This window comes from Stereum hirsutum, assembly GCF_000264905.1.
Source record: "Stereum hirsutum FP-91666 SS1 unplaced genomic scaffold STEHIscaffold_11, whole genome shotgun sequence".
In the NCBI taxonomy this organism is placed as follows: domain Eukaryota; kingdom Fungi; phylum Basidiomycota; class Agaricomycetes; order Russulales; family Stereaceae; genus Stereum; species Stereum hirsutum.
In genome coordinates this window covers 679921-700334 of record NW_006763141.1, presented here as the reverse complement: position 1 = coordinate 700334, position 20414 = coordinate 679921, and the positions used below count along the sequence as shown (strand labels likewise).

At 51.5% G+C, this 20414-nt stretch overlaps 7 protein-coding genes across 7 annotated transcripts; 4 read left to right on the top strand and 3 right to left on the bottom strand.

Annotated features, from left to right (window-relative positions):
* Positions 1-456: 456 nt before the first annotated feature.
* Positions 457-3432, bottom strand: STEHIDRAFT_170083 (glycoside hydrolase). The gene is made up of 16 exons (XM_007306442.1): positions 3308-3432; positions 3223-3234; positions 3030-3171; positions 2879-2962; positions 2745-2819; positions 2516-2661; positions 2388-2451; positions 2246-2319; positions 2051-2181; positions 1921-1963; positions 1679-1837; positions 1356-1536; positions 1066-1261; positions 925-979; positions 698-857; positions 457-647 (listed from the first exon to the last, which is right to left on the bottom strand). The coding sequence occupies exons 1-15, from the start codon at positions 3383-3385 to the stop codon at positions 705-707; spliced, it is 1593 nt and encodes a 530-aa protein (XP_007306504.1). The 5' UTR covers positions 3386-3432; the 3' UTR covers positions 457-647; positions 698-704.
* A 1759-nt stretch (positions 3433-5191) lies between these two features.
* STEHIDRAFT_170082 (uncharacterized protein) lies at positions 5192-8730 on the top strand (the record flags this gene model as incomplete). The annotated part of the gene is made up of 7 exons (XM_007306441.1): positions 5192-5588; positions 5647-5725; positions 5851-6083; positions 6154-6404; positions 6462-6919; positions 6981-7302; positions 7375-8730. 7 exons carry the CDS (start codon positions 5192-5194, stop codon positions 8728-8730), a joined length of 3096 nt encoding a protein of 1031 aa, XP_007306503.1.
* A 260-nt stretch (positions 8731-8990) lies between these two features.
* On the bottom strand, positions 8991-10050 carry STEHIDRAFT_140667 (uncharacterized protein; the record flags this gene model as incomplete). Its single annotated transcript, XM_007306440.1, has 4 exons — positions 8991-9613; positions 9737-9761; positions 9880-9953; positions 10029-10050. 4 exons carry the CDS (start codon positions 10048-10050, stop codon positions 9180-9182), a joined length of 555 nt encoding a protein of 184 aa, XP_007306502.1. The 3' UTR covers positions 8991-9179.
* A 1119-nt stretch (positions 10051-11169) lies between these two features.
* Positions 11170-13212, top strand: STEHIDRAFT_159047 (uncharacterized protein; the record flags this gene model as incomplete). Its single annotated transcript, XM_007306439.1, has 5 exons — positions 11170-11793; positions 11874-12263; positions 12350-12387; positions 12489-12726; positions 12961-13212. The coding sequence occupies 5 exons, from the start codon at positions 11170-11172 to the stop codon at positions 13210-13212; spliced, it is 1542 nt and encodes a 513-aa protein (XP_007306501.1).
* A 969-nt stretch (positions 13213-14181) lies between these two features.
* STEHIDRAFT_159046 (uncharacterized protein) lies at positions 14182-14988 on the top strand (the record flags this gene model as incomplete). The annotated part of the gene is made up of 4 exons (XM_007306438.1): positions 14182-14208; positions 14284-14300; positions 14387-14592; positions 14708-14988. 4 exons carry the CDS (start codon positions 14182-14184, stop codon positions 14986-14988), a joined length of 531 nt encoding a protein of 176 aa, XP_007306500.1.
* A 62-nt stretch (positions 14989-15050) lies between these two features.
* STEHIDRAFT_132729 (uncharacterized protein) lies at positions 15051-15296 on the top strand (the record flags this gene model as incomplete). Its single annotated transcript, XM_007306437.1, has 1 exon — positions 15051-15296. The coding sequence occupies one exon, from the start codon at positions 15051-15053 to the stop codon at positions 15294-15296; it is 246 nt and encodes an 81-aa protein (XP_007306499.1).
* Positions 15297-16152: 856 nt separating this feature from the next.
* On the bottom strand, positions 16153-19616 carry STEHIDRAFT_132728 (uncharacterized protein; the record flags this gene model as incomplete). The annotated part of the gene is made up of 7 exons (XM_007306436.1): positions 16153-17424; positions 17502-17811; positions 17872-18338; positions 18394-18650; positions 18715-18957; positions 19086-19160; positions 19217-19616. The coding sequence occupies 7 exons, from the start codon at positions 19614-19616 to the stop codon at positions 16153-16155; spliced, it is 3024 nt and encodes a 1007-aa protein (XP_007306498.1).
* Between the last annotated feature and the right edge of the window lie 798 nt (positions 19617-20414).

The window sequence follows — 20414 nt, the reverse complement described above, 5'->3', positions numbered from 1 at the left end:
AGGGGAGGACAAGGAGGAAGGAGAAAAAGGGAGGGAGGGAGAGCGGAGGGGAAAGACTCAAGGAGGTCAAGCGCCGGGCGCTGTGATGAGCGCTGAAAGCGCTTGGAACGCCGCACACTGGCATTGTCCCGGCACGCTTGTCAGTGACCAACGGGTGGACAGCCTCGTCGCAGATAATCTGGCCTTGAGTTACTAGTTACACTTGTTATTACTTGCCCTGAGCTTTCTGGGCGTGCCATCAGTGAAATTCGTGCGGTCTGACAGATGTGAATTTGGGCGTGTCGGGCGTTTCGTGCCGTCTTGGAGGAACGTTGTGGTGCCACAGTTGCCATTATGTGGCCCTTACTCAACTTTCAATTGGAGTTGAAGGAGGGGTCACTCGGTGGACTTTAAGCTCTTTCTTTTACAAGGCTGTAAGAGTAAATGCTGGAAACTACAACCAGGTGAAGCTCTACGACTTTACATTCTACATAAGACATCCCAGAACTCCGGCTCAATACATAGACAAATAAATATTTCAACCCGGCAGCCAACTCTATCATAAAATACGACGACTCAGAAAATAGAACCAGATGGAAGAGTGAAACCAAAAGCCCAACGTAAATACCGAATACTTATTTTAAAAAAAGGCAAAGTGCTGAAACCCACTATGAAAAATATCAGAACTGAGTTTATTAGGAACGGAAAGAGGAAGTACCGTTCGTTCAGAGCCTGAACTTAGCGGAATTCAACCTCGTCCCATTGTTCTCTGCGAAAATCTCGGGAAGGTCTTCGTCTGCCGAAGATCGCTTGGAGGTGGTGGTCGGTGCTGCATACCACCAGAGGGTGGTAACGCCCACGGGGAAGGTATAGGAGGCCTGTGTATCACCACAGTCCATTAATCTTGACGATACATATAAATGACGGGAATGAGAAGATACGTACTTGCATACCACGAAACTCGATCGTCGCTGCGACGGAGACAGGATTGAACGTAGTCCTATCCGACACCCATTCAAATCAGCCTCAGCAGCCCAACTACCCGTGTACTACGGACTGTAGATTGTATGGTCCAAGAAGACTCACGATGACGAATCGTCCCAGTTGAGCACCACCAAGCTATACTTATTCCAATCGCTCGAAGATAACCTCTCAGTCTGGTACGCCCCAACCCTCAACGCCCAATCCAACCCATTCGCGACGCTTACCCCTATCCGTTGACCCCATGGTCCTCCTGCATCTTTCGGGATGATAGCGCGTGTAGCTTGTGCGATGGAGTAGACTGATTCGTCAAGCACCCCATACGAGGGAAGCAATGAGCATTTGCGCATCTAGAAGGAGAATGTGATGTGATGTTTGGTATAGGAGAGACGTACACTCCTCGTTAAGCGTATATCCAGTGCTGCTGAGCGTCACGACGCCCTGACAGGGTGCTGAAGAACAGCTATTCGAACCGGATAAGAAGGGCCCGCCGGAGGAGTCGAGAGCGAGGTTCCACATCATGGCTGAACGGGCGCCATACTCCAGAGAGCCGATGAAGAGCTCATCCATGTACCACTAACTCCAAAGTCCAGAGGAAGAGTGATCAGCTCGTGAGCTCGTTTGAACACGATTGTAACACAGAATGTGGATTAAGAAGGAGCGCAAAGAGTGGAGAAGGAGCAGCCTGGTAGGAAGGAAGAGAACCCATGTTACGCACCTTGATATTCGACCACCAATCTGTTCCGATCTGCCCTGTGCACTCTGTCTGCCAAATCTCCTTGTCGGGATAGGCGGAGGTGAAGCTGGCCATCTGGTCGTAGGTGCCTTCATAGCAATGGAAACTGACGCCATCAAAGCTCGATTCTGCGGCCTCCATCTACTCAAGTCGAACACATAATTTGTGAGAGCTCAATCAGAATGGGGTTGGCCAGACAATAACATGAAGGGAGGGCAACGTACGAGTTGGACGGGATATGTAGCTGCGTTGTCCCAATTGTGCTCGCTGCCCAAGTAAAGTGAAGTGAAGTGAAGTGAAGTGAGGTGTTTCGATAAGTATGAAACGTAGGGTACGCAGAGAACGACGACTGACTAGCCAATGAGTTTCACACTCGAAAAACCATTGCTGTTCATAAGCGTACGAACAGCTTCCCCGATCGCGGCCATCGTGGCGACGGGCATGCTCACAGAAGGGTACGTCGGATTATTGTTCTGTGGCTCGTTCTAGAAGACCAATATCATTTAACAAGGGCTGTTTTTGAGAGAGATGGGAGGGAATTCCGTGCACCTGAATAGAAAGGGAGTAGACAGTGAAGCCTTTGCTCTTGAATGCTTGCAGGACCTTGAGGAGGTAGTTCGCATCTACGGATAGACCAAAGACCAAATATCAACAACCAGCCAGGACATTCTTGCGATTGAAGAAAACGTACACACGGAGGCATAGTCGGTGTTGAACGTTCCACCGTCCATAGTGCCCTCCTTCATCCAGCCAGGCTGTTATAGTACGGCGACTTCAGTACATCGCATAAACTACCGATCGGAGTGCTAGCAGACGTACAGGCGACCAAGGGCAGAGCATTATCTTCAATAACGAATTGACGCTGGCGATATCGGTCAGGACGGTGAAGTAATATGAAGGTGCATTGGCGACGCTGAAACTAGCTAAGGTGGTATCCGTGCTACTGCTGGGATCGTAGCTCCAGACTTTCATAGAAGGAAAAATAAAATCGAAGGGCCCTCATCAACCGCGACGGATAGGCATGGTAATTGCAAGATGGACTACTCACGTCCGTCGGAGAAATCGGTGGCGCCTATGGGAACCCGAAGCGTGGTGATCCCAGCTGCGAATACACCGTCGGTCGCTAGAGACAGGTATCTATTATTAATGGGTCCTCATCGCCTCCTGCGGCGAAATACTAACGGTCAAATAGCTGGCCCAGAATGCTCCAATACGTGTCTACTGCGTTGACCTTGAGGTTATACAAGAGCTCAGCAGACGAGTCCGCTACATTGCGCCACCACGAAGGTTGAATTAGTGGCAGATAAGACAGGCTGGCAAGATAAAAGCGTACTCAAGGTAGCGCCGAAGCCATCGACGGTCTGGTGGACGGTGCTATCATCAACGATGATATCGGCAGAACCAGTGGTACCGGGAGTAACGAAGTTGATGGCAGATGAGGGTGAAACGTTGGTGAAGAGGTTCGTGCGATCCCACTATGAGACATTGAGGAACACGTCGATCCATGATAACGAGGATAATCATACCGTAGTCTGCCACTACACAACACGAAATGCAAAGGTATTGAACAAGCTATCAAACGGCGATATCACGTTCGACAAGATTGCCTACCACATCCCAGATTTGTTGTCCGACGACAGACTGGCTCAGAAGACCACAAGTCAAAAGCCCAGCAGAAAGAAGACGCATAGTGACCAAACGACGCGTACAGCACAGTCAAACCAAGATGAAGAAATGCCAGGCCTAGGTGCTCTTCCCCCTCGGTCACACCTTATATAAGAAAACAAAGGCAGAGGACGCCGGGCAACTTGATTGTACGAACCATCTCAGCTCGTCTGCATTTCCCGCCATTACCGCAAGGCAGCCTGACGGACGCAGCATGGTCCATCATCTACGGGCCTCGTTGTCATGAGTTTCCTGCACGCACCGGGTACAGCAAGTACCCATCCAGACGTCGCTCGGGGATTCGAGGTCTGACGAGGGAAAGTATTGTGTGGTACTTGGCCGGCCGGAACGTCGTGATACATCAGAAATAGATCGGCACGCGTTCATCGATCGAGGAGGCAACCACACTGTCGAAGTTAAAAGCGGAATGCAAGAATGATAGACGCCTACATGCAGGCATGGCACATGTTGGCAGAAGGCTGGCAGAGCCGTGCTGAGCAGAATTGCAGCCGCCCAGCCTCTGGCTCGTTATCGAAAATGTGCTCACAAAATGGGTTGACTCATCCAAATCACATCAACTGTGCCTGCCGTGTGTCTTGTATAAAAGTGATTATCGTCCTAGTTATATGAAGAACGGAAAGCGATAAAGAGGACAACCTCGTATATATTGGAGGGCCCCAGAAGCAGCTACAACTGTTTTTAGAGCTTTGTCTCTTGCATGCCGTAGAACTTCAGCTCAGAGAGAAAAGGTAATAAAGCGATAAAGCCAATGACCACAATCCAGCACTCCGGCAGACCAGTTTACTGCATACCCACAAGACATCGGGTCCATTAACATTCGCCCAGTGGACGGCGTACATACCACATGCCTATGTAGATGCTATCCGGAAGGCTACCGCTCTGAGAGGACCATACATCATCTTGATGAAGTGGATGCGACGCGGATCATGATATGAACTCGAGCAGGATGGTTCGGCCTGGGTAATCAATCAGAAAGAGGTGTGAAAGCCATGACCAATTCGACAGATAAGTCCAGGCTGGCCGTCAAAAGGTAGCAACCTGAAGCTGAAATGCTTGCATACAGGCACCAAAGCATATATTTGTGGATTGACGGCTTTCTTGGTTTGGAGTCCCCACATGAACCGATAGGACCTGCAAGAAAAAACCCGGAGCCTGAGTGCCAGCCATTCGTTGTTCTTTCCTTCCGGCCGCCGGAGACCAGAATCAGAGGACGATTTCCGAGTCTCGGAGAACACAAATCCGACTAGGACCAAGAGTAGTCGGTATATCCAGCGAGAGATAGGTAGAAAGAGCGGCGAGCTTCATAGTAGCAGGCTCAAGCACAAGACTGCCAGTGATAGCAAGAGGGCAAGAGGCTGAATGAACACGTCCGACCACAGCCGAACACGTTGCCATCGTCGCTCTCGATTCGGCAAGTTCCGGGACCACCTTTTTCTCAAACGCCGAACCTGAAATGCGTGGCTCTATTTATGATACAGACTCGACCTCTTCGTCGTGTCTCTGGTGCGCTTTATTCTGCACCGCCCCGGGACCAACAAGAAAAAAATCTCGAACGAACTCACCGTTCATCGATGAAGATGAACGTTCATCCACGATAAATACTTCCGAATCGAGAAACATAGCAACCGGATGGAGAGATGACACCGCCGTTGGTGACTTTGTTGCCGGAAGTGTTGAACAATGGACGTGACGTTAGTGACACTGATACCGAATGTCGGTGTGTGCCGGGAAGGCGGAGCCAACCGCTTAACGAGGTTTGTCTTCGAATCAGATTATCTCAGCCACATGTTCAACTCTTGACTTTCCACCATGTCCAGCTCTCAACCCTCGCAAAAGCGTTCGCTCGACGATCCGTCCCCCGATGCCAAACGCCATCGCCGCATGCTTCCTCAGATAGCTCATGACGAAAACGACGAAGAAGCTCATCATTTACGAGACCAACTTGTTATGAACGTACTCAGAAAGAAATGCGGCTTGGACTTGGAAACTGTGACCCGGCCGCTCACCGAACAAGACTACACCGACATCTTCTGTACAATCACATTCAACGAGCGCTCAACCCACAAGGACTGGGTCTACTCAGGTGAAGATAGAGACAGACGTCTCAGTTTGTTCAGAAGGGCCATCACCGCCATCGGTGAATCCTTAAGTGACGCTTTGAAAGAAGCTTCAACGGACAGGACGTTCAAAATGGTTCGAAATGCCGGTATGCACATTATTCCATCGTATGTAGCCTGAATCTGATGTATGTTTACATGAACTAGTATTCCTTCGTCAGCCGTTCCCGGCCAGCATTGTGAAATCTGCGATAAAGCCTGTCGGGTCCGAGGGATGGCGCCGTAAGTTACCATTCTCTTCCTCGTGTGTGCCATGCTAATTCATAGGACTCATTGGATCGATCTTCAGGAAATGGTGAGATATAACGCTTCAAAATTATTTTCGGCTTGCCCGTCCACTGACAACCCATCAGCCGTATTCGATGCATGGAACATACCGTACGTCTCGGACTGCCACAAAATCCTGGTCGACGTCATCACCAAGATCAAAAGCGGGAAAGAGAATGACGGTCCTGCTGACTTCAACAACACCGTCATGATCGTGCAAAGCTCGGGTACTGGGAAATCCAGGATGGTCGACGAGGCAGCACGCCTCGTATTCACCCTTCCGTTCAACCTACGGTCCGAAGCAGACTCTTATTTGGGTAACCTTTGTCCTAAAATTTTGAGCGTTATGCCCTATCATTAACTGATAGTACTTTCCTATCACTTCAGAGTATCCTCCACCTGATCCTGAAGTCCGCGAGTACCTGTGTGAAAGGACGGACAGGAATATGGCCCGTGTTCGATACCATGCGTTCCTCATGTGTCTCTGCCGATCAACCGTGGCCGAGATCCAGTTACTCTTCAACGGTCCAAGGGTTTCCCAAACGGAATTCGCCAGCATATGGAGAGACCATCTCGCTCAGAAGAATGTACGGTCCAATTTATATAAAGCTGTCGTTGCTCAAGCTGCCGAGGCTATGGTAAGCTGTTCTGTGTGTTTTCATCGCTGTGAAAGGCTGAACGTTTATGGCGCGTAGATTTTTGAGGTCGAACGATTCGGAACTTCCAGCAAGGCAGTAGGACCAATCTATGACAAGACATATCCAGAGATCGACAACCTGCGGCGAACGATCGCTTCAAGGGTCAATGACCTTGGAGGAAGAGTCGACATTTTGCTGTATTTCGACGAAGCGCAAGAATTGATGAAAGTTCAGGATACCGCACAAAACAGTCTTTACCTCGCATTTCGTTCTGTTCTCAATGATCATAGGGATTATCCGCTTTTCACCCTCTTCCTTTCGACTGTTCCACATATCGCACAGTACGTTCCTCCTCTGGGCCCCATCAGGGGGTGGTTTTCCAAGTCCGGAGAACCAAAGGCACCCATTACGGGAACTCCATTCGACTGTGCCCCGGATATTCTCGTGGCGGAATACGCTCACGATCGGGAGGAGATCGCACAACCGCATTTCATGGCTCGCTTCGGTCGACCTCTGTAAGTGTTTCTCTCATCAGCGTCCCACATTCGATCCCAAACATAACCATATGGACTACAGGTTTTGGACGTCGTTCGCGCAGATCCCAGTGACGGAACACCAGGCGATCCAAGATTTCCTCAAGCAATTACGTCAAAAGCTCATCAACAACTTCGACTACGATATTCTCCCCTCGTCCTGGGACTGCGACGAGCTCGGAAAATTGGCGGTCGCGGACGTTCGGCTCTGCTTCCAATATGAACCGAATCTGAAAAGCTTCAAGGAGGAAGTTGTGGAGGTGCAAGCGAGGCTAGTCGCGAGTCACATGAGGATCGCGTATTCTTTTCCTGCTCATCGTAGGTATTTCGTCTCGGGATATCCGAGCGAGCCTTTGTTGGCAGAGGTGCGTCCCTCGTCGACTAACTCCCAAAAGGGCTTGTGAACATTGTACTAATCAATACAAACCGCAACCTAGGCGGCCGCTCAGCAACTTCACCTTTGGCGCAAAACTCAACCGTCATTTCTACTCGATGTCGTCCACCATCATATGAAGACCGGGCTTCTCGACAGAACAGACCGAGGAGAGGTCGTCGCTCGTATACTCATCCTCGAGGCCTATGACCGCGCCGTCACCGAGCCTTTCACCTTCACCGCCTCGGATGACTCGGACCCAAGTCATGATGGACAAAAACCACACTTCAACCTCGGATGCCGTCTCACAGACTGGATATCTCAACTATTCGCACACGACCTGGCTCACGAAATCCTGCACAGCAAACCTGCTAACTTGTATTGCGCCACTGGGGACCAGACGGACACTGGCGCGTTCGAGGAGGTGTTCAAAGACGCGTGGATTCGTGTGACACATTATGCGCTGGCTGGCGACGAGCACGTATTCAACGCCGGCACGCACGCGATGTTCGCGGCTTTTGTGAGGGGGATGGCTTTTATCTGTCGGGACGCCACTGGCAACAGAAACGGAGGAAGCTTCGTGAATATCGTCGTCCCTGTTCTTCTGCGGGACGTGAAGATTGGATCGTCTGTTATGAGCGCTGTTTTCATCCGGGTTCCACATCGACATCGAGCGGGAGTGTCAATGGGGATGTATGCGAATGTTATCGACGCTGAGAAGGAGTTTGATTTCTTTTGTCCTGAGCCCAGTGATAGGCTTTTGGAGGATGATCGTCCGTATGTGACGCTTGTTATGGATCTTGGCGTGCGGGATCCTCTACTGGATCGATATCACGCTAGAACTACGGCGAACTTGAAGGCGAAGGTGCCACACACGCAACACGCAGGCTCCACTGACACTCATCCCATCAAGACCAAACGTCCACCTCATCCTTCTCATAATCAAACTCAAACTCAAACTCAAACCCACCCCCGCTTCTCGATCCACATCTCCGGCTGCTCCCACACCCTCTACAACTCCACCCTCATCCCCCAACTCACAAAATGCAAGGAAATCCTCCATAGTATGTCCGAATTTCTACCGGAACATACGCGCAAAGAGACGATATCGCAGGTGATGCGGATGAAGCCGGTCTTTGTGAGGGGGAAGGAGAGTTATGCGTGGATTGGGTCGGGGGTGCTTAATCCGAGTCTGGGGGATACAAGTGATGATGCCGGTGTCGAGGACGGGGATGGTGAGGATGGCGAGGATGGCGAGGAGGGCGAGGAGGGCGAGGAGGGCGAGGAGGGCGAGGAGGGGTACGCCATCATCGGTGGTCATAGAGTCCACGCCACCTCGGAGGAGGGCGATTCAGACTGGGACCGGATCTCGAGGTCGAGGTCTGATCCTGATGTCGATATGCACATGCCTTTGTCGTAAGTTGGACGGGATGTTGGCACCGACTCGTACCATGCTTAAGTATAATCTTGTCTCCTTACACCTCTTTTCTTTCCGCGTATTCACAGTCTGTACTAGTCCCGATGTACACCACACGAATTTTGAATAAATTCTATTCATTTCACTTCCCGGAGTCCCCAAGATTCCCCGTCGCTCGTCCTGTACATGTTCAGGCAGATCTGGATGTATGTACTGTATATCGAACGTGTCAGTGGGATACATGAAGACGACATTTTTTTTTTGCATTCGATACTAGAAGTACAAAGTTCATTGTAAGTCACTACTACATACTACACTTCGCGCATATCCGTCTATGAATCTGATGCAAGTCCAATATCCTCTCTCTCTCTCTCTCCCTGTCCCTTTCCTCACCTTCCCATCCCGATCTTCCTCCCCCTCACCCCTCCAACCTTCCTAACCTCAATCATCAATCAATCCACGAACATCCCACCACTCTCCGCCGAACTCGGATCGTGCTCCGGTCTCGTCGTAGTGCTCCTCCCTCTCACAACCCCCTCCCCCGTCCCCACACCAGCGCCGACATTAATATTCGGAGGAACATTCGAGCTTGAAGGAACGGGTCTATCGCCCGCTCGGAGCCTGTCGAGTTCGGTGCGCCATTGTTCGAACATGCTCAACGCACTTCCATTTCCACCACCACCGCCATTTTCATTCGCACCGTTGGAGACCCCAGGCGAATACCCCTCACTCCGCACAGCATCAATAGCCCGTCCTAAAGACGCATCGAGATCATCGAGCACAGAACGGAGGAGAAAGGGGTTGCCGAGCGGGGAGGAGCGCGAGGAGGAGGTGTGTCGGGGGTGGGAGGGTGGGCCTGTGCCGGGGATCGTGCCGCGTGGGGCGGCTGTGCGGGAGGGAGAGGGGGAGAAGAGGGAGGATGGCGGAGGGAGGAGGGAGGAGGTGAGTTCGGATTGTTGGATTGGGCGGAGGAACAATGATGATTTGAAGAATGACGAGGAGGACTTACGGGAGGGGTCGGATTTTGGGTAGACCTACGTAGATTATATAGTCATGGTATATATTTATCAGCGGGACTCTTCGAAGCGGAACGGGGATAGGGGCTCGAGGTTGGATGGATGGGTGAATGGATGGATGGTCGGACGAACGTACGGCTGCGGGGTTTTCGCGTGTTGGAGAGGGTGGGATGGCGTCTGAGTTTCCCGAGGTTGGGAATTTGGAGTCTGCTGTTCGAGAGGGAGGTTATGATATGGTTTCGATATCTTATTTCGAGGGAAGGGATACGAGACTGAAATGCTTACCTTCGCCCATGCTAGATGCCATGAAGTTTTCGAGTGGTGATTTTACGAGGAATATGTGAGGAGGTCTATGATTATGTTAGTGCGGTCGCGACTGGGGGCGTGAACAAAAACGATGTTTATTTGTCCTGAAAAGAGGTGGAGAAGACATTGGTCAATGACGAAGGACGTACATCTGACGTCACCTCGAACTCCTGAACAACTCGACCAGAATTTGATTTCGCGCCGCCCACTAACTCCTTTCATCTCCGCCCTCAGATCCATAACAGTGCGCCCGATTCCTAACCCTGTAAGTAGACCCGAGGGCATTCGCGCACGCTGGAGCATGCATGTCTTTGTTTCTGGGTCGTCTGACTTTCCTCCATGTTGACCCTGCAGACGATGTGCTGAGAGCGAAGAGCGAGGTGGTCACGGTACGTCTTCACGCACAACCTTGTTCTCAACCGTCGTTTGATTTGGAGGCTGGACTGATGGATGTGTGTGCGGTGAGGCTCACGAGATGGCGCGAGTTTCCTCGGTGACAGCATCCTGACCCAATCGTCTGCTGGTTCACGTACATACCCACTGCATGTGCCTTCTCCTTGACTCGAAAGAAAAAATGCAGCACGATTTTCCGCCCGCTAGAACCTTGCTTTGACTTCATCTCTCTGCTCGCTCCTTTGTTCGGAAGCGATAATCATACATCATACACGATGATATCTCGCAAGCGGATCGGGGCACATAAAATACTACTGGCGTCCGAGTCTGCTGACCTCTTGCTTGCCATCTCGAGGCGAATTGCAGCAGATCTGGGCCCTTGCAGTAGGCTCTCGCGCGCTTGAATCTGATTCCCAGCCAGCCAGAATCGCAATCAATTGAATGCCATCATCTTCCGGATGCAGCTTCCCCACACTCTTTTTCAACCACCCCTCGCCAGACTCGGTCGTCCTCCTCTCTTCCTCCCGCCAACATCCACGTCCATATCTACCTCTCCTATCGAGCCCTGAGACCTAACCACCCATTCACCCTACCGCGCCGCCACTGCTGACCCTCGACCTCCACCTCGACCTTCTTGTATTCGTATTCGTATTCCCATCTCGACTTTATATTTTCAACGAGGCACCACAAACTTTGACCCTCGCACAGAAAAAACATGATCACAGCCATGGCCCACAAAACCGCCGCAACGACGAGCACCACCTCCGACTCCTTCGAGCTCCCCACAATCGTCACCACCACCACCACCAACCGCAACTTCTTCAAACCCTCTGCCTCCGCGGCGTCTTCTATAGCCACCGGCAACGGCGATGACGACAGCGGAGACGAATCCAGCGCGCCTACTTCGCCCACCAACACCAACACCAACACCAACTCACACCTCTCCACGCCCCATTCCCGTTCCCAGTCCCCCGTCCGTACTAGGTCGCGCTCTCGGGCTAGGTATTCGCCCTCCCTCCGTCGCGGTCGTGGTCGTGGTCGGCGCGATGACGACGACCGTCAATACCAGTACCAGCACCACGACCCATATGCCCACAACGACCATGACCACGACCACGAGCTGCGCGATCGCCATCACCACCACGACCACCACAACCGCCACCTAAGCTCACACATCGAGGACGTGAACGAGCCGTACGGGCTGCGCGAACAAGAAAAAGGATGGAGGTTCTTTCAGCCGTTTTTGGCGAAGAGGGGGTATGTGCTTAGGAAGAGGTATTGGCCGGGGTGGATTGGGAGTTGGATCGGGAGGAATGTGGATCCGTTGGTTTGTGAGGATTCGATTGTTGTTGTGAGTTCTTTTGCGTTTTTGCTTTTGAGCGAGGATATTGGTTTGTGAGGATTTGACCTGACCATGATGGAGTTATGTAGGATTCAACGGTCATTGATGCAGTCCGCACGTCCGATAATGCCCAAGTCATTCTCAAAGTGCACACCCCGCTCGATCCCTCAACCGCACACGAAGTCGACACCCTCCTCTACTTCTCCTCCTCTGCCCCGTCCACCGCGGCCGACCCGCACACGCCATCCACCGCGGCCGACCCGCACACGCCCTCCATCGCAGACGACCCGCACACGCCCTCCATCGCAGACGACCCACGAAACCACTGCGTGCCACTATGGGACCTCCTGAGCGTCGAGGTGGACGGCGTGCCGTTCAATGGGGTGCAGATCAGCGTGATGCCGCTGTTTAGGGATTGGTATGCGCCGAGGATGGTCATGGTTTGTGAGGCGATGGGGTTCGTTAGGCAGATGTTGGAGGTGAGTGTTTTTTGTTTTTTGGATTTGGATTTGGAAGAGAGGGAGCGGGTGGTTGATGAGGTTTTGGTTTCAACGTTAATGTTTAGGGACTCGAGTTCATGCATTCTCATAACGTCGCGCACTGGTCAGTCCATCATCATCCCCACCACGTACCACCTTCCTCCCTCTCACCATCCCAATCGCATCGCTCGCTCACACTCACACTCACACGTTCATTGACCACAGCAATATCTCACCGCACAACATCCTAATGGACGCCCGACCGCTCTTCCCCCAAGGTTTCCACGGCGCCTTCAACATGAACCCCACACACCGCGTCTCCGAAGACTCCCTCCCGCATCTCACGCGGCTCTCCTGCACTCCGCCTGTCAAGTACTATTATATCGATTTCGGGCATGCGGTCCGTTTCGGTTCGGAGGAGGAGAGGAGGAAGGTGCAGTGGAGAGGGGGGAGGGGGGAGGGAGTAAGAAGAGGGGGATGTTGCCGGAGTTGCGGGGGGACGGGGAAGGGGAAGGGGAAAGAGGGGAGGGAGGGGGGGAGGGGAAGGAGGTGTTGTATGATCCGTTTATGGGGGATGTTTATGCGCTGGGGAGTTTGTTCGATCATTTCTTCTATCAGGTACGTACCTCTTCCATCTCCTCCTCTCACCACCTCTCACCTCTTCCTCTTCACCTCTTACTCACACCACACCCACCAGGGCCACACAGGCCTCGAATTCCTCCGTCCCCTCTTCCTCTCCATGACCCACCCCTCACCCATGCACCGCCCGACCGCATCCCAAGCCCTAGCAACATACGACGAGCTCGCGGCGAAGAGGGGGAGGCTGAAGAGGATGGGAAGGTTGGGGTATCGGGTGAGGGTGGGCTGGGGGGAGTGGTGGGAGAATGTGGTGCTTTATTGGGGGTTGGTTTGGGTTGTGGTTTGCGGGAGGGGGAGGGTGGGGATTTGATGTGGGAGCTTGGAGGGGTGGGGGGTCGATGTTTTTCGTTTATTCTGGGTTGGTTCTTTTGTGCTATACTTTTTCTTTGTTTTTCCGTGGTCTTGGACGTTTCGATTTCTTGGTCTTCTTGGTTTTTGTTGTATCGTTTCTTGGATCTGAGAGATTTGTGTCCCTTATTCTTCACATCATACCTTACCATACCTCAGCACACCATACCATACACACGGACATGGACACACGGACATCTGCACTCCCCTTTTTCTATCCTTTTCCAGTCGCCCTGTTGTTTCGCGTACTCTCCGCCGTTAGTTTATCGCATCCTAACTAGGCTGGCCTGCGTACTTCTTCCTTCTTGTAGTACCCTACTCCACTCGTAACTCTATGTACTCCACTTTATGTTACTGCGTACGTCTCTTTACCCTCATTTAGTGCGTCCTTCCGATCATGAATATGTAGTTTATTCTACGCGTCTGTAGCCCCTAGTACTCTCTGTCTGTCTCCTACCTCAGACTCTGTTTGTGTCTGTCTGCCTGTACACAATGTCTGCTTTCCTTGGTGTTCTTGGATCTATCTACAGTCTCTGTGAATGTGTTTGTCCGTAATTGACCCTCGTGTGGCCCACGGTCTCGGTGTGTCGTTCGAGGATTTGTAGAGTGTGACGCACTTGGATGCATACTACCAGCTCACACATCCTCTTCCTGGGACGGATCTCTCGATTGTCTGCCGTTGACTATGTACCATGAAGGGGTAACCAACTTAAGCTGGTTGTTTGTTACTCTATTTGAGCGCCACACCTCCGGTCATTATCCTGCGCCACATGTTCGCTGGCCCCTAAATGATGTAACAGCATAGACGCCCAGCTCGCCTTCTATCAACCTCGCTTTCTTCTCACTCAATACCATCTTGGTAGCCAATTCGAGTACTTAGTCTGAAGTCCTAGGATAATTATAATCAGAACTCACGGGTACCCGAGTGAAGATGTTCTCTGCGTTCAAACGATTGTTGGTGCGTTCTCAAGTGGTTCTTGAAGCGAAGTGAAGTTCGTATGGTTGGCTGACGAATTCGAATCGACTCTGAAAGCCTCAAATCTCCATCTTGTACGCCCATGCCCATGCCCTATCCCGTCTCCTCTCCGAATCACACTGACGACCACCCCATTCGAATGGAAATACGCGACAAACAGCCACAACCCCTCCTCGCCCCCCTCCCTTAAAGCCCTCGCGCTCCTGCAGTCCGCAGCGTCAGGCCCATATCCCCCCTCGTCCAACAAACCTCTCAAGTTTAATCTTGAAGTGGTAGAGCGCCCGCCTACGGCTGATCAGATTGCGACTATATTGTCCTATCTGTCTTCTTCTCCGTCATCACAAACGAAAGCGAAGTCATCTGAAGGTACGTTAGCTCCACTTGAACTGAGACTCAAGCCTATCCACTTCCTCTTTCTAACTCGACTTGCACTCGCACTCTCACTTCCAACAATTCCTCGTTCTTATCAACGCTACACCAGACCCCGACCCCACCTCCCCCACCTCAATAGCCTCCTTCCTCTCCTCCCACCCCTCCTCCCCCTCCCTCCCCGAGCGTCCGCACTCCGCACACGGCCTCGCAAAACTGGCATCCACGAACCCGAACGCGATTAAATGGCCTATCGTCGTCGATTGGACGGCGGGCAGGGCGGCGGTAGGGAGTGCGGAGGGTGTGGAGGGGATATTGGAGGGGATTCGGAGGAAGAGGGATGGAGAGGAGGGAGGAGAGGAGGAGTTGAAGCCGAGGGGGTGGTTTAGTTGAACAGAGGACGGGAGGAGGAGAAGGACAAGGCGCGTGTGGCGAGGCAAGATGTGGCGTACGATATGAAGCTGAGCGGATATGGATTCAGGACTACGATTTCATGTATGATTATTCTTTCAATGAACCTCAAAACTGGCATCACTCTATCCCATGTAGATGCATCTGGACATCGACGTCAAATGCGAAGTCAGACGCGCCAGTGCGTTCCCTCGTTGAAAGGAATTTGCGACAGCTTCCAGTCATTAATATTCTTCCATCTCGTGCACGCGGGCGTTGGATTCCAGGGACTTCCATTCTCTCTCGGATAACGTTTCAATCAGAGAAACTAAAACTACACATGTGTATAGGATATTTCTACGCGTCGATAGGACCACCTTCCAGCGTTCACCTCACCACCTCTGATTCCCGAGTCTGAACTGATTAACGGAAATAGCTACAATTGTATTGTCCATACTGTACCCTCCATTCTTCACCCTCACAATCAGTCTCCCAAACTTCACGATTCATGTCATTATGACCAGAGGCATACGACAAGAAAACATTCGGAGCTGAAGTAAAACCTTCTGAGCCCATACAGAAGGAGGCATCGAGGAAGACAATTGGTTCGGGATATGTGTGTGTGGTCGTTGATACTTCGCACAAGACATGAAGATGAAAAAACCCGTTTCTTTGACACGAGCAGGTTATCCGGCGAGTATAATGCCCAAGCTGAAAAGTCGAGGCTGCCAGGACTAGTAACCCGTGTCGGTGCATCAACCAACAGGTCCGTTGGGATCGTTGTTTGCCGAACGGACGAAGGCCTCCTTCTACATATGCGTAAACTTTGAACCATCGTGGCGTGACAAACACAATGACCCGCATTTATTCGGCAAGCATAGAATGTACATTGGTAGCTTGGAAGTTGGTCGTAAAGGAATCGACACGAGAGCACGAAGTAAGTGAACAGAAATACAAAAGACGATTCGAGAACGACGATTCAGACTATCAGTGCATAGAACACGGACGTACACGGACACTGGCGACGGATATGACACGGAAAGCAAGTCAGAGCGGGACTTACATGAAACAACTGTGGGTACGGGGAGAGCAAGGCGGGAAAGCAAACAATCAAAGACAAAAAGGAGAGAACCACGATATCAACATGCCCTTTGCGACAAATGCCCTTCAATCCATATCCATATCCACATCCAGACGGTCCCAGTCCGACTCTGACTCCGACTCTGACTCTGACTCCGGGTGACCGACGATGTGCCCCTCAACTATATCCTCGCCTATATCCTCGCCATTATCCTGAAGATCCGTCGGGTTGAGCACGGATGATCTGATCCAGGAGTAGCTGTTTGGACCAAGCGCAAAAACCGGTTTCATTTGCATCACCAGGGGTATCGTGTTTTTGCGAGGATGCTCGAGTAAGAACTCCGACAAACGGAGTACCTCCCTGTACTTCACCCGCTGTTCTTCCGTGATGAGATTGTAGTTCGTGTTAGAGCATCCAGAGACATAGATCTCATAGCGTGGGTGTTTCTGCTTCCGACCACGATGAGGACGATTGACAGGGCCAGCAGAGACCGCGTGCTTCGAGGGTGTCGTGGGTGGCATTTTCCCCTGTAACTTGGGGGGTGTCGTGGGTGGTGCGTTCTTCTTTGACCTTGACGACGCCGTGCGTGGGAGGTTTTCCTTTGAAGACGTCGCCGTAGGCATCCTACGCTCTTGGGCCTGCTGCCTTTTCTTGATCACATCCTGCATCGGAAGCTTAGCGTACTGAGGGAGGGGATTCTGCACGCCAAGGTCCATGACGAGCGTGACGTAGGGGCGGTGGTCCCCGGGATGCTTGGGACGGTCGGGCTCGGGATGGAAGAAGTGGAAGTGTTTCTCTGCATCGAAATGGTACTTGCCGGCTTTCATTCGACGCTTGACTTGGATGAAAATAGCGGTCATGACGGAGGATCCGATCTTCTCGTTCCAGAGGAGAACAGGGATGATGAGATCGATGAAGCTCTCTCCACTCCTGCAGACGAACGCCATGCATCGAATGAAAGCTGCGAACATGGAATGCGTGTTGAATATGTGGTCGTCGCCTGCCTTAGCGAAATGCGTAAATCGGATCCACGCGTCCTTGAATACCTCCCGAAACGTTTCATTTCCACAGTTAGCCGGTGTGCTGTTCAGGATATCTTGAGCCACCTTCTCCACGAAAATCGTCTCTATCCAGTCTATGAGACGGCATCCAAAGCTGAAAAGTGGTTCTTCTCGAGTCTTCGACTTGCGAAAGGCTTTGGCAACGGCGCGGTCGTAGGCCTCGAGGATGAGCATGCGAGCGACAACCTCCCCTCGTTCCCCTCGATCGAGAAGGCCGTTCTTCATGAACTCCTGGACGGTGTCAAGCAGAATTGATGGATCCAATTCACGCCAGTAATGCAGCTGCTGAGCGGCCGCCTATGTCGCCATATGAGGTTAAATCAGTCCATCGTCAACACGAATCCTTAGGACGAGTCGAGGAGATTCATGCGCACCTCTGCCAACAGCGGTTCGCTCGGATAACCCGAGCGAATATATTCACGATGAGCGGGAACGGAGTACACGATACGCATGTGACTTGCGACTAGCTTTGCTTGCGCATCGAGAGCTTGACTCCGTTCTATGTTCGGCTCATACTGGAGGCAAAGACGAACGTCCGCGACGGCCAGACGGCCAAGGTTATCGCACCCCTTGGGAGAAACGAAAGGGTCCTGAATGTTGGTTAGCTTGGTGCGTAAAGTCGCGAGAAATCCTTGGATCATTTCGTGGTACGTCTCTGGGATCTGTGCGAGGGTAGTCCAGAACCTGAAAAATATACGGGTACGTTTACGACTGATTGTGAGAAGCAGATAAATGAACACTCACAGAGGTCGACCAAAGCGACCGATGAAGTGTAATTCCGAAATCTCTTCCCGATCATAAACGTTTTCCTCTACCATGATATGCGGTGCGCAGTCGAAGGGAGTCTCCGTGATTGGTGGCTGGAGCGCCCCGCTCTTAGAGGCGCGAGAAGAGTTAGCGTTTTCTCGAGAAGGGGCGAAGTCGGCGATGTGTGAAATGGTGGAAAGGAATATGACGAAAAGCGGATGATCCCTATAATCGTTGAGGACCGAAAGGAATACGTTGTAATAATTCTTTTCTTTGTAAGGTGCAGGACGAGTGTTCGTCATTTCGTGAGCCTCATCGAAGTACAACAAAATGTCGACTATTCCTCCGAGGTCATTGACCTTTGAAGCGATAGCTTCCCGCAGATCACCTATCGCTTGTCTTGTCTTCTCCTGAAATGATCCTATTGCCGTTGTGGGATTTACAAGTTGATCGAACACAGAATCCTAAGCATCGTATGCGTTCAGCCATGCAGTGAGGAGAGCACAAAGAAAAACTCACAAAAGCTTGGGAAGCTTGAGCGACGACGGCTTTGTATAGGTTGGCGCGTACATTGACCTTCGCAAGATGGCTTCTCCATTCGCTAGCGAACTCTGTTTGAGGAATCTTCGGGCCGTTAAAGAGCGTTTGGACCTCCGACGTGGTTGATTGGCAGAGACACATGAGAAACGCGTGATATCGAAGACGGAGCCCATCCTCCCCCCACATCTTAGTCATGTAATCACGGACATCTGGATCGGGTGGTGGATAGGCATGCACTATAAAAAGAGGTCATTTATCGATACGATGGGTTATCGGAGAGGGAGTTGAGTAGATAGCTACCCTCTGATTCTTTATCGGCCCGTAAGTTGAAAGGAAGAGTAAATACAAGGCGTGCTGCTTCATCTACCATCCTGGATTTTCCGGTTCCCGAACTCTGAACAATAGTGACAGTGTTTCGGTAGTCGGCAGGTTGTGTCTTCCGGTCAGCCAATTCCTCTCCGCTCTTTTTCATTTTGGTGATAATGTCTACCAGGACTTCATGACGATTCAAGACATACGGTGTGCGCCATGCCTTCTCTACCACTGATATAACGTTATTGAATGAGCATGTTAGCGGTGATCTTTGAGTTTTGAGTCTTACATGTTGCTAAGGTCGACATTATTCGTCAGTTCAGGTAACATGGTACAATTAGGTACGGACCATGACTCACCACGCGATCCATCGTCTCCGACGCCCCTGCGCAGAGGATCCACAGGTTCGGTCTGGAACGGTTCGCGGAGAAATGCTAGTTCACGTATACATAAGACACATGCTATAGATATTATGACAATGTGTGCATACCGGCGTTTCGAATTAAATGGAATTTCCTATCCTCCGATGCGTTTTTCAAAGCATCTCTCAGCGGCTCTCCGGCGACTTTGATGGCCTTTTGTAACAAGCGGAGCCGCTCCGTCGTGTCTTCGCCTAAGTAGACCCAGTCATTGTGTATCCGGCGTTCGTTGAATACGATTGTACAGAAGATGTCGGCGTAGTCCTGTTCGGAGAAGGATCGATTCTCATCTTCCAAATTCAAGCCGTACTTGTCAATGAGTTCTTCCACAACAACCACGTCTCGGGAAAGATGGACCCGTTCGCTATAATCGTCACGGGATATCTGCGGAAGCATGTGGTGCTGGCGTTTGCTAGCATCGGAGGATGAATCGTCGAGCGAACGCTTTTGCGAGGGTTGAGCGCGAGACATGGAGGAAGGCGAAGAGTTAGATGCTGAGTTCAGATAATCTGATTGCAAGGTCTTTAAGCGAGTGGTTCCGGCAAACGCCGGCATTGTGTGCCAGTGTCTGTTCCGTTAGGACAGGTCTTCTTGTTCCGTCGGGACAGGTCTTCCTGTTCCGTTGGGACAGGTCTTGCGACGAGAGTTAGTCACAGGGTTGCATGTTTTTGTTTGCAGAGATGTTTGGACCAGACTCGTAACCAGTATCTATTGCGGGTATGTGACGGCTGCGCGAGTACAAGCAATAGAGACTGGCGGAACTCGGGGTGGCTGAAGGGAGAGGTGCGCCGAGCTGTCAGTCCAGGCGTCGGTCCGAGTATTGCGGTCACATGACTTAGTCGGAGCTCGAAATCTGTACGAAGTATGTACGAAGTCGCCGTCGCCACACGGCGCTGAGTACCTACTGCTCGCGTTCTATGCTCTGTCGCCTGTCCTCGCACTCTGCTTTTGTCTTCATCTGTACCTAGTCATAGAATGATGAATGACACATCATTTTTCAATAATGAAAACATCCCTCAGTCCTCGAATACTCTGGCTTCTGACAGTGTGGCACCCTCAGTTCCTGTCATACCGGGTCAGTTACAGCCCTTTTTCCCAACACACGAGGATGAGGAAGTCATGTATGCCTATTGTACAGTACAGTACACATTCATACATGGACATGTTCGCATTCTCACTTAATATAAGAGCGTCGATGGAGTGCCACTTCCGTTAGCCCACGCGTGGGCTACGGGCCACAGTGGCACTCAAGCCGTGTCGGATGACCTT

Coding starts and splice junctions, on each gene's coding strand:
- STEHIDRAFT_170083 (XM_007306442.1), bottom strand. CDS start 3,385: ATGCGTCTTCTTTCTGCTGGGCTTTTGACTTGTGGTCTTCTGAGCCAG. Junction 2,662..2,744: donor CACCGATTTCTCCGACGGAC/GTGAGTAGTCCA, acceptor CTTCTATGAAAG/TCTGGAGCTACGATCCCAGC. Junction 2,320..2,387: donor CACCGACTATGCCTCCGTGT/GTACGTTTTCTT, acceptor GTCTATCCGTAG/ATGCGAACTACCTCCTCAAG.